Raw genomic sequence first — 15,170 nt, 5'->3', positions numbered from 1 at the left:
GACATCTAATAATGGTAGGTTATTTTTCCCCCTTGATTGTTGTGAGGTCATGAATAAAGGCTCTCTGACTACCTAAATTTTTATACAAAATAAAAGTCTGGGTCACAGAATAACAGACCCATAACATGACCTTTTGGAGCATCAATGGTTTGACCTCTAATAAATTTTGGAAAATGTAACATGCTGAGTATCTACTCTTTGCAAGTTAAAATGCACACTAGCATCTTTACTATTCTGAGATGTACTTGGCAATGATATCTATTTAGCCTTTAATAACTCAGTATTCCCCCAAATTAATAATACCCCATGACTAGTATTCAAAAGGATACACTAGAAGAAACAAACAGTAATGGGCAACTAGGACCTTCTTAAGGGGTACTTTAGGGAAAATGTTTGAAAAGTTTGCCAACAGGAAACAGCACAACATGCAATGCAATTTGCATACCAAAAATGTTTTTTTTTAAACAATTCAGGAACTGCCCACCTGTCCTTAAAGACATGTTGGAAGAACAATGCCTCTATTTGATGTATGTGCATGGAAATGTGTTTCCACGCATGTACATGTGGAAATATTTTACATAAAATTAACACCACAGAGAAACCATATGGGATTTTTAGCTGTGTCAGTTCAGAGGAATGTGCTAAGGTGTGTTCGAAAATGTTAAATACTCATTATCATTCAGATCGGGAAAAGATTACTGAATCTCAAAACCCTTTTCTGCTGGAAGGAACCGCTATAAAACTGCGTCATTAACCTACATCCACGCTGGCGCGGCCCCCACTTGGACTCACCACCGCCACTGCGTCGGACTGCAAGAGCTCCTCGGCACTGATGGTCGTGAAGTAGGCCACGTTGGTCAGCACGTAGCCCACAGTGACGATGGCCATGGATATGCAGATGGCAAGGGGGATGGTTCTGAAACGCACAAAGGAATCGTTTATTAGCTTTCTTTTGCGAGTCATCTTCTGAAACCAAAGAAGATAACAGGCAAATTCAAACAAAAAAAATACATGGCATGTGTGATAGTCACAGGCTGTCAGGTGGACATGAATGTTTCACCAGGGTTCCCCGGGTAATGCGATGCGGTCCGTGGGTGCAGACACTTCAGGTGTCCTGTCCCCTGCTCCGCCCCAGAGCAGGAGGGTCTCCGTCCCAGTCTTGTGCTCCACACAGAGCATGCGTCCCCGGGAGGCTTGTTAAAAGGCCTGACTCAGTGGGCTCTGTGTCTCTAACTACTTCCCGGGGATGCTGGTGCTGCTGGCCAGGGGACCACACGCGGAGAACCGTGGTCCTCTGTGGCTCTGACACCAGTTCAGGCTCCCACGCCTTTCTGACGCTGGTCCCCGACAGGGTGTCTCGCATGCAGGGGATTTTCCCCTCCAGGAGCTTCCCTTACCAGCGAATAATGCTTCCGAAGTACTTTTGGAAGTGCGAGAGCAGGACATGGCTATCCAAACCTTTCCAAATGATGGGAATACTAATAATTTTGTATATAACACATAACGCAAAGAAGCGCTCACAATAATGCCTTTGCACTGCCCTGCTGTGAGTTCAAAAGAAGCTCACAATCATGGGTGTCTATTAAAGCAACAGCACAGATAATCCCATGAAATTAGAGGGGACGTGCGGTGAAGTGCACGTGACCGGACAGTGCCAACATGACGTGGCATGGAGAAACACCCAGCGCAGAGGCAATGTTACCTGTTTGTTTAATGCACGGAGGAAGCCAGGAAGTCACTGACCCCAGTAATTTGATTCCATGTTACTGATACGCATTACTTCCTTAACATAATCACCTCTTTGGGCTCTTTCCAGTCCAGGCAACTTAAAGCTTCAGCTCCCTGCACAAAGGCTGGTGTTTGTTTTGTTTCGTTTTGTTGTTTTGTTTGCCATAGAGCTTATCAGCCCCCATGGACCCTTACCCCTGCTGGGGACCACCGGAAAATATTTGAAAAGCCTTCCATATCATTTCCTCCAAGAGGAAAAACACAGTTCAGAACCAGGAAAAGGGCACAGCCTTCCTCACTCTCCACGCTGGGCACGCTATTAGCACACGAATGAGCGGGCAGCTCATTATGCGGAGCAGGCAAACGTAGCCAGTCGGGAGCTGCCATCCATCACGCCCCCTGGAGCCTGACACTCCCCGGATCCCCAAAGCCTGAGACGATGATGGGGAAACACGCTGACCTCTAAATCCCAGCATCCTGATAGGAAAGGAGGAGGTGGTCCCCTTCCTCGGGGCGAAGGAAGAACAGCCTGAGGAATCTCCTCAACGCCATAACGTGCATTGCCAGTTGTGACTGATAAATGCTACATTTAAGCAAAGGAAATCACTGGGCCAATTAGATCCAAAAGAGTGAATGGCACATGGCAAATCAAAGATGAATTCTGTGGCTTTGAAAGAAAGGTTTTATGGAACTGCAAAGGGGAGGTGAAGATAAACATGAAGGTCGACAAGCAGCTTTTCAATCACTCAGTGTACTACTTTAAACTCAAATGCTTTCAGCTTTAGGATTTCCCCAAACGGGATGTGAAGTTCTTTCCATGGAGGAGAGAAACAGAGGGAGAGAGATTGTCTATGCCTTGCAAGAATAGCATTAAGGAATGAAATTAAGAAGTGAAAAGGTTCTGCTAATAAAATGGGAGGTGACTGGCGGTGACGTGCAGTGCAGTGACCTAACCCAATAAAGGCGGCTCCGTCTCATTCTATGATGCTGAAAACACAGAGAGAGGTCGTCTCAGATTTGGGCTCGGGCTCGCGGCACGGAATCGAGACCGGCCCCAGCCCAGAGAGCATCGTCCTTGAGGGAGGTTTTCTGAGCACATCGTAGCAGAAGAGGTCCTTGACAGCATCCTTCCAGGTCAGCCTTCCTTCCTTTCTTTCTCTATCTCAGCTTGTTAAGAACAAGAAGCAACGCCCCGGCCGCCGCCGTCACCTGTGTGGTGTCTGCCATGCGCCCAACATTTCACTGGGCACTTTACGTGTTTGCCTTGCCTTGGTCCTTGGGAAACCCTGTAGGTTGGAAACATCGCCCTTTTCCACGGGAGGAGATGAAGCGCTGGAGAGTTTCTGTCACTGTTCAAGGGCACGGGGCTGGGGAGTGGGAACCAGCAGACTGCAGCTGCCCATCCGGCCCAACTCGAAGTCAAAGCATTTTAACCGCCAGTGTGTGCGCTCTCTCCCCACCATGCGGGTCCTCCAACGCTACCCATTAATTTGCAGAGAAGTCGGAATTGCCGAATGTCACGTTTATTGGAGAGCTCGTATCAAGCCCATGTTGCTTCTGCAGCCGCTGAAAATGCAGCTCCGTCTACTACGAAAGAGGGAAAAGCCCTGATTCCACGATTTGTATAGATTTTCTGTGTAACATGAACTGTGATGTACAGTTTCACTGTTTAGGAAGTAGATTTTCTGTTTTCTATTCTTCCCTTTTTTCTTTTTTAATTTAAAAAGCTACCTTAATTAATTTCCCCAGACAACTTCAGTGGAAAAAGAAGGAAAAGTAGGTATGCTTGTCAGATAAACTGAACTAGATGAACAATTTTACCATCCGCTAAATCTACTGAACGGATATTAGAGAGGAAACTCAAAGGACCGTAAAATCTAGGAGAGAGAGGGGTCTGACCTCGCTGCAGTTCCCAAGGCGCCCGGTGACTCCCCTCCAAGCCGAAAGCGGGGTTGGGAATTGGAGGGGTCGTGGAGAAACAGCCGCTCTCTTCTACCTCAGGTTCTGTTTCACTCGGACAAAGGGAAGGAGGAGAGGGATCCCGGCTGCCTTGCGATAAACAGCAACCGGCTGCCGAGAAAGCGGGTGACTTGTTGAGAAGGGCTTGGCGCCCACGGTTAATGCCTGGGTTTCGAGCATCACCGCACAAGAGCAGCGGGGTGAGCGGATGAAAGCTATTCGGCCACATACGGCAATCTCTGTGAAGGCCTTGGATGTGGAGGGCGGATGGGCATGGTCAGTCACCCAAGATCAAAGCACATGGCACCCAATAACACAAGGAACGGACAGTGCTCCCAGGGCGCGGGCTTTTCCGGCCTCTGGGCCCCAGCGAGGCAGCTGCTAATGCCAAAGGCCACAAAACTAGCGTGGTCCCGCTGGATAAAAAATGAGTCCCATCGACACCTGTGAGGTCTACTCCTCCTCAAAGATTTGTGACTGTTACGAGTAACAAAATACAAATGCACTGAAAAGAGTCACACGGTCCCTAAGAGCTTTTTGCCATTATATCCAGCTCTTTCAGAGAACAGGCATTAAGTACGGGAGATTCGGATATCTTCATTAGTTGCGAATGGGTTTCAGTCGAAAGGTGTTGGGCAGTCTTCTTACAGGTGTATTTAAAATGGGCACCTATAACCGGTTTACACCAACTGACATCTACGGATAAAGACTTGTTCCATCTGAACTTGTCGCAGGAAGTCTGGACCGTCTGCTCAGGAGCACTTCCATTCTGAGGGACAGACCTCCCCAGGAATCCACCCATACCGGCTCCTAGTTTACTTTACATCGATTTACTTGTATAATCTCCAAAGCACTAGCAAATATATTTTATCTTCAAATACACACATGTCATTTCAAATCTTTTGAGTGGAATGAGCTACAGTATGAATAATTAATGAGTAAAATTCACAACACCCCAGTGAAATAGGAGGTAATGAATACCCCTATTTTCCAGCAAGGGATCCCAAGGCTCAGAGGGGTTCAGTGCCGTGGCCAAAGCCACACAAGGTGTCAGTGGAAGGGCTGGAACTTGAACCTAGCTCTCCCAGCTCTAAGTTCCATATCCGTGATAGACCCTATCATATCATAGTTGCATTGTGCCAACATTAACTCTGTCTGCAAGGTCCCTCAGACACATACATGCTGATAAACACATATTTTTACGTAAGTGACACAAAAATCAGACTGCTACAGTGTGGCACATTTTAAGCCAAGTACATTTTTCTCCATAGCTAATAGTCCTCACAAATACACATGCAGCATGGGCTTCACCACTGTACTAGAGCATCAGAAATGACCACTGCTTCCAGGGCTCCCTACTGGCTGCAGAGCCCCTTGCTATGCAAACAGAATGAGTAAACCTAGCTTGCGTCCTCCAGAGACTTAAGCGCATCTGAAGGTGACGGGGATTTCTGATAGTCACACCCCATGAGTAATTCCGTAATCACTGGAATTTAGGATACTACCAGAATTGAGTTGTAGCTTGAACAAAACCTTCGGAGATGTGTGTGAACCAAAATCAGCTCCGTGTGGTCCCCTGGGTCGGACACACACACACACTGGGAACCACAGAGCTCACCGCTCCTGAGGCATTTGCAATCGTCTCTGCGCTGTGGGGCTGGGCGGGGTGACAGGTGTGTTAGCACCTACCCTTGGGTATTTGGGGGTTCTGGGATCCGTTAGGACAAGGAGTGGATGCTTCCCATTTCCTATGGAAAAGTCATTGATATTTCAACCCATGTACTTGGCATTCAGAATAAAGGGGGAAGGAAAGAAAGGAGGAATTCAGGAGGGCAAGATTATTGCAAACTTCTCAATATGTGAGATACCAAAAAGAAAAAAAGGAAAAGGAAAACAGGGCTTTTGAAAGTATTTTTAATTCTGTTCGTAAACTAGGGAGTTTTTGTTCATGTGATTGAAATGTAACTGTGATTCATCCCAATATAAGGGATTTAAAATTACCTTCAGGACCTTTTGATTCCAAGTGTTCATCTTAGAATCATACTTACCGCACACTTTCTTTAGAGTGGCCCAAAGGAGACCTTGGACGCTTTTCTTTTAGATCTGATCCAGAAATTACTCAAGCATTTCTCTTTTTGACTTACAAATTATTTTTTTTTGCCAAATTACTGTTAATTTTATTACCACTGCTATTAATTTTATCTTACTCCTCCAAGTTCAGTCCATGTGTTACCAACAGAAAGACAGAGCATGCCTCGAAGAAAATGTATCTATATTTTTCACTTATACGGGTTTTCTTCCACGCATTTCACATGCCTCCCCCGACTCTTGCTCATTCCCAACTCTCCAGAGACCCCCAGACGGGGAGCTCTGCTGTCTGGCTATGTGATTTGGGGTATTTTTAGCAGGGACTGAATTACAAACAAGTGTTCTTGATAGCTTTCCAGACTTGAATCGGTTAGATTGCAGATGCCTGGAACGGCACGCGTCCCTGATGGGCCTGCAGTCATTTTGCCGCATCGTCACTTAGCACTGCCACTGCACGGGTCGTCCCCCACCATGCGTGGGGACTGGGCTGTCCATGACCTTTCGGGAGAAATGCACTGGAGGACACGTAGCAAGTTGTTCGGGAGATGGCGTGGGCTGTGCTGGGAGGAAAAACTGCAGTCTGGGAGGAAGAATACGTTCAGTAATCCTACCTGCGAGCCTCCTTAAAGGTCCGTGGTCCACGTTCTAAGTCAATGAGGATTTCCCAGCCAAGGCTAAACACAAGCAATGTGGCAAGGAGACTGTAGCAGAAAGGTATGCAGTGACCCCACCGACTTCAAGCACCGCGTGCCTGCCCTCGGCTTCTTACAGCATCGTGGCCAAGCTTGGCTTGTTCCCACTGGGGCAGTTCCCATTTCGGCACCACCGGGGTCTAGTCTGAATCTCACCATTCTCCTCTGTCCACAGGTGAAGAACTCCAGAAACAGAAGAGAAGACAGAGAGGCCTGGAGGGAGGAGTTAAGGAATGAACAGACACAGATTAAAAGACTGCAGGGCTAAAGGAGGCTCCTGGAAAAACGTACACAGACAAGAAAAGGAGGGAGAGAGGTACAGCAAAACCACGGGGAGACATGAACTGAAACCTACAATTCAGAAAGAGGGAAAAGGCAGTCAGGAGCAATAGTATGAGCACTTTTATTCCTTAAACACTTTCTTCTTTCTCTTCTATTAGAATACATTTACACCTAACTAAAATTATTCAGCCAAATGTAGCTCGAGAGTAAATTTTTGTTTGCTTGCATTTCCTGCAAGTAAAAAATTTGCATTGTCTGCACCTCATTTTGTCTCCTATTCTAAAGGTTTAGAGCCCATTCCAGGTATATTACAGTTATCAGTATTTATCAGGGGTAAACATAAAGATATTAGCAGGCAAGTCTGAGTGTACAAAAATAAAATCGGTTTCCAATAAAAGGGTAGCAATAAATAACTGAGACAAAATATGTTAATGACCCTAATGGCCAATACTTAGTTTTGTTATATTGTTTTAAAAATGCAGCTTTTAAACTTTCATGACTTTCCTCTGGATCTGGTCTAAAGTGCATGAAGGTAATACAGCATCTCAGTGTATTTATACATCTCAGCCAACTTTATAGCGGACAGAGTTCCTGAGATCCAGACGTACGGCCCAGACCATCAGTGAATCTATCACAAGTGTGTTCCTCTGTCCAAAGGAGAAGGTATTCCTGAGGGCAGCTTGGATAGACCTCATTCCCCAAACTCTCTTGTTTCTAGATGGCAACAGGCCTCATTCTCCTGTGTCGATTATCGTGGCAATGGAGGGCCAAGGTGTTTAAGAAGTGAGTTGTCTAAGCAAAACCCGAAGTAAGTTGTCTTAGCAAAACCCGTTTTGCTAAGGAACAGTTACAGAGTGACACAGCCACATCCCCGCAGGAGTCTGGGTCACAGAGTCCACCTGTGGCAGAAGCCCCCCAGTCAGCCAGGGATGCCAACAGTGGCTGGCTGTTACTGAATTTAAAANATGGCAACAGGCCTCATTCTCCTGTGTCGATTATCGTGGCAATGGAGGGCCAAGGTGTTTAAGAAGTGAGTTGTCTGGTCGCCCGTTTTGCTAAGGAACAGTTACAGAGTGACACAGCCACATCCCCGCAGGAGTCTGGGTCACAGAGTCCACCTGTGGCAGAAGCCCCCCAGTCAGCCAGGGATGCCAACAGTGGCTGGCTGTTACTGAATTTAAAAATTAGATTTTCGATTGTGTAGAGCCATTGAAAATTTGCAGTTTGTTAGAGCAGCTGGCATCCACAGAACTCACAAAAGAATGAAGGGTTTCACTGTACTGAAACGTGTTGTAAATCTCAGGAAACTGGCTGACATAAGACTTCAAAATGGGTCCTAAACTACTTGTTTGGTAAGAGACCAGTAGGTGATGTTAAGTTTTTAAAGTAATGCCCCCAAGTGACAAAAAAACAAATAAAAACATTTACATGCGAAAGAGCTAAGATGGGGAAAAGGTGATTATTCAAACTCCCCCGAAACAGAGCGAAAGACGGAGCCCAGGGCGCATTGCCTCGAATGTAACATCTCCCGCAGGTCTGGCAGCTGCCACCAGCCCTGCGAGGTCCCAGCACAGTGGCCCTTGTTTTGCCCAGGGACCTATAGTGGGACAGTGGAATGTTAAATTCACACACTAAAAACAAGGCAACATAAAATAACATACACTCATTCTGACATTGTAAATGAAATCGAGACTCGGAATTCCCTCAGGCCATAAACACATCTTAGGAGGAACGGATAACACTTCTCTACACACATAAATCAGGGCCCGTCACATTATAGGAAATGGAACAGGTAAACCTGGGGACACTCCACCGTGACAAATGAACTACTGCTTCTCCCACCAAGAATTGAGTCAACATTTCTGGCCAACAATGATTAGTCTAATTATCAGAAGTCATTCACTTCGATATCTGGAGGTCAAGTGGATAATTGGCTTTCCAAATGGGTGCTCAAGGAATCGAAACAGAAAAGGGACAATAAATAGACTGGATGGCAGGCGCCTCTGTCCTCACTTCAACCTCCGTCCCCTTCACCTGTTTCACCTGTTAATATTCTGCCAGACAACGGGCCTGGCTTTAAAATGACTGTTCTAGATTCTTCTCTATGTCAAATTATGTTGAGGTCATTTTTTGAACCCAATGACGGCCTTCTAAAGTATTAAAAATATGTACATGGGTTTCATAAGGTGTCTCTCTGTGAATGATTAAATAATTATAAGTGTATACATTTGACTCAATGAAGTTGAAAATAATCTTTCGATGCAACAAATTTCTGTTGTCCTCTTAGCATGACCAAGGGGGAAAGTCTTCGTAGGAAAGCTATGAGCGGGTAGGAGAGCCAACAGCTGGGCCCGTCCTTAACCAAAGAGGCAAATCCACAGAGCAGAGCCGGAGAGCGCATGACACGGGGGCTTAATGGAGCAGTGGGGGAAAGCAAAGATGAGAAGAAATACAGTTGATGGGCTAAGCACCCTGCAGGTTTAGAGAGATGACGTGTCATTGTCAAGAAAGTGATGCTGAAGACTCATGATTGGAACCAGTGACAGCTCCCTGAAAAGGTCACAAAGGCCCATGAATGGCAGATCCTCCTACAAGTCCCCCCCCACCCGCTCCTTGGGCTGTCCATATACAAAGATTCATATTCCCAGCAGAAATGGAAATGTTGTGATCTTTTACCTCTCAGCTCAGACACTAAATCTTTTGGGAAAAAAAGCTTTTGTGCTTTCACTGTATATTTACTATGCCTTTTCTTAGACTACAAAGATTGCAAGGCATACCACTCTCCAAGGATAATGTCCTCACATCCAGGCACCGGGCGAGATGGCTGAGGGTCTGTCTGTCCCAGGCCAGCAGGGGCAACCCTGATAGCCACCCACCCCTTGACTCCCTTGTGCTCCACTTCCTGCCTCTGCCCCATCACCTGACTGTTACCTTATAACTGGGAAAAAATGATAGACACTACCCAAAGTATAAACTGTATTTTTGCAACGTCTTATCTCTGGATTTTGCCAGAGATAAAATCTTATCTCTGATATTTGCTCTCACTGGATTTCAGAGAATTCTGAACAATGCTCTGGCCGGCTGCTGGGTCAAGGCATGCCCCTGTCACTAGCGGGAACACAGATCGCCGGATCTCCCTGGGCTCAAACTTCCTCTCCCCTGGAAGAAGGCGCTGAAGTGATGAAATCGAAAGTCCATTTCACTTCAAAGTTCATTATCCAAGCCCTTCAGCAAATAAAGCGAATCCATAAAGATGGTTGAACAGAATACTTTGAAAAGTCAGCTGAACACTTGCTCATATATCAGCACATCCCAAAGAAATTTCTGCCCCTGCCTTGTTCCGTCAGTCAGAGGAGAGACAAGGATGCCAACTTTATAATTCCTTCTTCTGTGTTCTGAAGAGTATGATTCTGTCCTCAACCAGAAACCAACACGTTAAATCACCTCCCATCACCGCAATGTCAAAATGTCAGCCTGGCTGAAAACAATGGATCATTGCGGAAGACCACTGAAGGGATAAGCCGTCTGTCCACTCTTTCGGAATCTCACACGGGGTCTGGAGCTCAGGTCAGACCCACCAAAGGCCACGCATGTGGAGCATGTTATCACAGGCACTCATGGACTGTCTTTATAAGGTGCCGTATTTGATACCTTTAGGCTTATCAAAACCTTACTGCCAACAAATTTGTAACATTCCACCTGAATTCCAGGCGGGCGTTTGTAGTCATATTACTGAGGATACTGCCGTCTGCGCCTATCAAAGTCCTTTACACAGCGGTCACTCATTTAGCCAGTGACATAACACTGGTTATGTTATGTTTACATAACACTGGTTTAGCCAGTGTTATCAAACATCTTTTTTTAAAAATATTTTATTTATGTATTTTTAGAGAGAGGGGAAGGGAAGGAGAAAGTGGGAGAGAAACATCGATGTGTGGTTGCCTCTCACGTATCCCCTACTGGGAACTGGCCTGCAATGGAACCCAGGCATGTGCCCTGACCGGGAATCGAACCGGTGACCCTTTGCTTCACAGGCCCGTGCTCAATCCACTGAGCTACACCAGCCAGGGCTTCAAACATCTTCTTTATGCTGGGCATTGTTATTTCTCCAGGGACAAAGATATTAATCACAACAACAAAAAATTATTCTCTCGTGTCATCTAAAATCCAAACACAGTAAGACACAGAGGCCTGGCCCTGGAGCGTGGCTCTCCTGTCACCCCTGGGTCCCCACATGGTCACCTCAGTCTTGCCAGGTTGTTGCAGAGCAGCCCCCGCCCCAGACACTCCTTCCTTCCTTTTTCTAAGTACCCTGCCCAACCCAGTATTTCCCATGTTTTACTATTTTTAATGAGGAAAAGAAATCCTCTAACTCCTGTCTTTTCAAATGTCTTTGTTTACGTATTCATACTCACCAAATTCTACAAAAATATAAGGCCATTCTGAGGGTTATGAAGTGCACTCAGAGTATTTGTTCTAAATGTCTGGAGCAAACATCTTCGAAAGGGGTTACCAGGACTGCTTGGCTCCCTCAAGGGTAACACTGTAGGGACTGGCAACCGCATGTGTGTGCAGGGAGTGGCCCGCCTCCTGGACCTCTGTTATTTTTTTGTTGGTTTTACCAACCTCTTACTTTTAGGCCATGTCTTACAAGAATGGTTCCCTAAAACAGAGAGATAACTACTTTAAAAAATTTAAAATAAAAGCTCATTTTCAATAGTGATAGGAACCGTTGAAAAACTTCGCCATATTTAAACAGTTTCCACCAACTACGCTATCATTTGGACTCTTCCTCTTCCATTATTTTCACAGCCGTGAAATAAATCTGAACACACCTCCCCAAAGAAGACTTAAAAAAAATAAATGGAAGCAACGAAGGGGAAAAATAATAAATAAATAAAAAAACAAAGTGAAGAGGCAGCTTTAGCAGAGAAAAGAAATGTTTATTCCACCCAATGCTCATGTGAATTATAAATTATTAAATCCCCAAGAAGGGCTGATTTATGAACAGGATAACACAGCCCCTAGCCAAAATCATTTTTAATAAAAAGTATGAAACCTCCTGAAGTTCATCTCAGATTCCATACCAAACACAGCAGCCACACATGAACACTTCCCCATAAAACAGGGACAGAGCATAACCGGCGGGCGGGCGGCCGTCGGCGGGGGGTCAGCCGCACAAACGTGCAGGGTGTCGGAACATGAGAAGTACGGGGGCGCCCTCGGTCTGGGGGAAATAGCCAGTGGAGATGGGCCCCCGGCGGAAATGACGTCACCAGGGATGCGTACAGGCACAAGACAGAGTCACTTCTAACTACGCTACAGCTGCCAGCTGCCACTCTTGGGCAAAATGTCCAGCTTCCTGAACGACTACTGGATTTGAGACAGTGGCACAATTATGTTTCATGTTGATTTTTATGCACAAACTTAGAATACACCAAGTGAATTGGAACCACTGTGGGAAAATAAAGGCTAGTAATGAAATAATCCAACCCTGCCTTTCTCATTTTGTAGGAAGAGTAGGAAACATGTAAGAGATGGGTAAAAAATGTGATTAAAACATTTTCTCACAAATATTTAGCTCAAAGATAATAGGAATGTCAAGGAAAAGTTCTTATTCTTTCTAATATGTTGCTTAGTGACCATGTGTATTATCCTGTTTATAACCAATGTGGTAAAGGGTTTTTCTTAGAAATATAAATTGAACTAGTTGGATACATATATAATAATTAAGTTAATTCATCTTTAACCCCTTCTAGGGCAGTTTCAACAATAATAAGGATCATAAATAATTTTTGTTTTTGTTTTTTTCTATTGATATTTCCGTTTTGGCATTTTTGTCAAGAAGTATTCTGAAAAATAGAAAAACATTATAAAATATGTTCTATTAGTAGAGTTTAGGGGTTTTAAAAGAATGCCAAAATGGGAAAAGAGTAACCTTAATATCATTGGCAGCTACCTTGTAGGTTATTTTAATTAGCTCCTATTTTTATAGTCTGAAAGAAGAAAAAGAAGAAACTAAACTAATAACTAACCATAGTTCTCAAAGGAAACTTCCGGGCTATAAAGGATTTAGCCATACATGTAGAATATATATTTATATAACACAGATTACATTATGAGATAATAAAATCAAAATAACTTAAAAACTATGGGTTTTCTATTTCAAAGGGCTAGACAGATTTTCTTCCCCTTCCTGAAAAGATAAAAGTAGAAACTGCCTTCGTACAAGTATAAGTTATATTCAATGTGGACTTATATGGTGAAAAAGAGTAGTAATTAATGCCACCTTCCCCCAGATAAGAGTATTAAACCTTCTAATTATAAGAATGCGTAATAACTGGCTGATATGTCAACAGAAAAGATAAATGCAACAGAATAGATTATCTTAAAATACAACTTAACCATAAAAAACTTAATATATAATATGACAAATATCATCAGTTATGATGTATTATAAACTATGTAAGTAAAAAATATCATAAACTAAGAGGTTATATGAGTTTTCAATAAATGCTGGGATATTGGGAAATTTGGGGGGAAGTTGAGAAAATATATTGAATCACACTAAAAGAAATCTATTCCAGGTAAGTTAAAAAGTTGGACATAAAAAGGAATCAGGAAAAAAACCCAGAAAATCTGAGTGAGATTTAAATGACCTGTGGATGCAGAAAGACTTATAAAACAAGAGCAGTATAAAGAATTTAAAAACACAAGATCATATTTAAATGTCATTACATTTCAATATTTAGCTTATCAAATTACTAAAATTCAAAGTTCTACTTTGACTTTTTCTGCTAGGATACAGAATACATTACTTTTTTTTTTTTTTTACTCTCTATCACCTGACTGAATGGATCACTTGACCAGAACTACTAGGTGGAGATTGGTGTTCTAGCCATTTAAGAGTGGAATACACAAGCTGTATCTGCTAGGAGAACTAGAGAACAAAGATAATCAGGCTTTGGTGTGCTTATTGGCGCCCCTGGGTCCCAGGCCTGTGCTGGGGAGCCTGGGCTGAGAGGGGAGGGCATCTGGCCCAGGGGTTGCTGTAGAAATCACAGCATGTTTGCTGCCTTTGGGGGAACAGGAAACTCCAGCAGCGCCTACCCCCCCCCCCCCCCCCGCCCCCGGCTTGCATCATAAACAGGACGGTTTGAAAAGTACCTTTATCCCCACACTGAAGCTTCCTCCCCACTGCCATTCAGAGTTCAGGCTGTGGCTTGGCTCAGGGACCGCCAGCCCCCAAGCCCAGGGAGGGGCAGCAGTGAGTTCAGTTTGCAGTTGCCTTCCTCCAGCATCTGCAGCTTCATCACCCCTGCTTGGTGAGTGTTCCGGCTTAGGAGGATCAAAGGGCCAAACACTGCGCACATTTCAAAGACATTGAACCTTTTGTCCGCCGGACTCTGGGTAGCTACAGATTAGTATTTTAAAACCATGACCTCTTCCTGCTATCTATCTCACGAGTTTCTCTTGTCATTTTTCTGACTCAAAACTAAGCTAATCATGTCTTCTATATTCACTTCTCTTTGGCTTGCCTCAGGCCAGAATATAGGAAGTGATATTTTGTTCGCCTGACCAGACCAATACAGAAAGCATAAATACTCCCCCCCCCAAAGAGGAATCAGAACTATTTTAAGTACAGTACATCTATAAAGATGTTAGAGAGAATAAAAAGCAACTATTTCCTGATAGTGTTCTACCATTCCAGCCTTTCCTAATCATAAAGTTTCTGTTTTAATCTTGTAACCAATGCCCTTCAATAATGGCCTAGAATAAATTACTTCATTCTGCTAGCCTAGGACCTCTTCATTATGTGTCTGAATAACAGCTTTAGAAAGTTGAATGCAGGCAAACATTAATGCTTTTGCACATTTTTAAAAGTAGCTTCATTCTATTCTCAGAAGACACACAGGTCCCTCCTGGTGATTACATTCTTCCTCCAGCTACTTTCAACGCTACAGTCTTGCCATATCCAGCTCTCTTAGATTTGTATTCGACAGCACCAACGGTTTGGAAGGAAGGCTGAAAGGGCCTGGGGTTTTAACCTGTAAACAGACAAATCAATCCATCTCTGTGTCTTTAATTTCTTTATCTTTACAATGAAAGGGTTGGATAATTTGAGGGCTACTTCCAATTCTAACATCCCAGGCCTTTGTGCTTTATTCTCTCAAGGTCAAGTTCACTGTGTCTTTAATTGTGACAGTGAATTAGACTAATAAACTAGGCCAGCCACGCCAGTGTGTGAACAGAAGAAGGGAAATGTGTGGAGAACTATTTATACACAGGTCACATAAAACTGCAACAGTTTAAAATTTAGAGGCATTGTCATATCCTTTGCTGCCTGTCCCTGAGAGAATGACCGTGACAGTAGACTGTCAAGGAGGAAAGAGAAATGGCATCAGGAAAGGCCAAGAGGAC

The 15,170-nt window shown here is 44.2% G+C and overlaps 1 protein-coding gene across 1 annotated transcript in view; it reads right to left on the bottom strand.

Annotated features, from left to right (window-relative positions):
- Positions 1-15,170, bottom strand: part of SLC7A11 (solute carrier family 7 member 11) — a 68,964-nt gene that overhangs the window by 15,924 nt on the left and 37,870 nt on the right. Inside the window, exon 7 of the mRNA XM_037058512.1 lies at positions 793-916. Coding sequence (XP_036914407.1) covers positions 793-916 — 124 coding nt within the window. The remainder of the gene's footprint in view (positions 1-792; positions 917-15,170) is intronic.

The sequence above is a fragment of the Sturnira hondurensis genome, unplaced genomic scaffold (genome assembly GCF_014824575.4).
Source record: "Sturnira hondurensis isolate 20B ecotype Veracruz unplaced genomic scaffold, ASM1482457v3 Scaffold0010128, whole genome shotgun sequence".
Classification (NCBI taxonomy): Eukaryota; Metazoa; Chordata; class Mammalia; order Chiroptera; family Phyllostomidae; genus Sturnira; species Sturnira hondurensis.
This window is presented reverse-complemented; position numbering and strand designations above follow the sequence as displayed.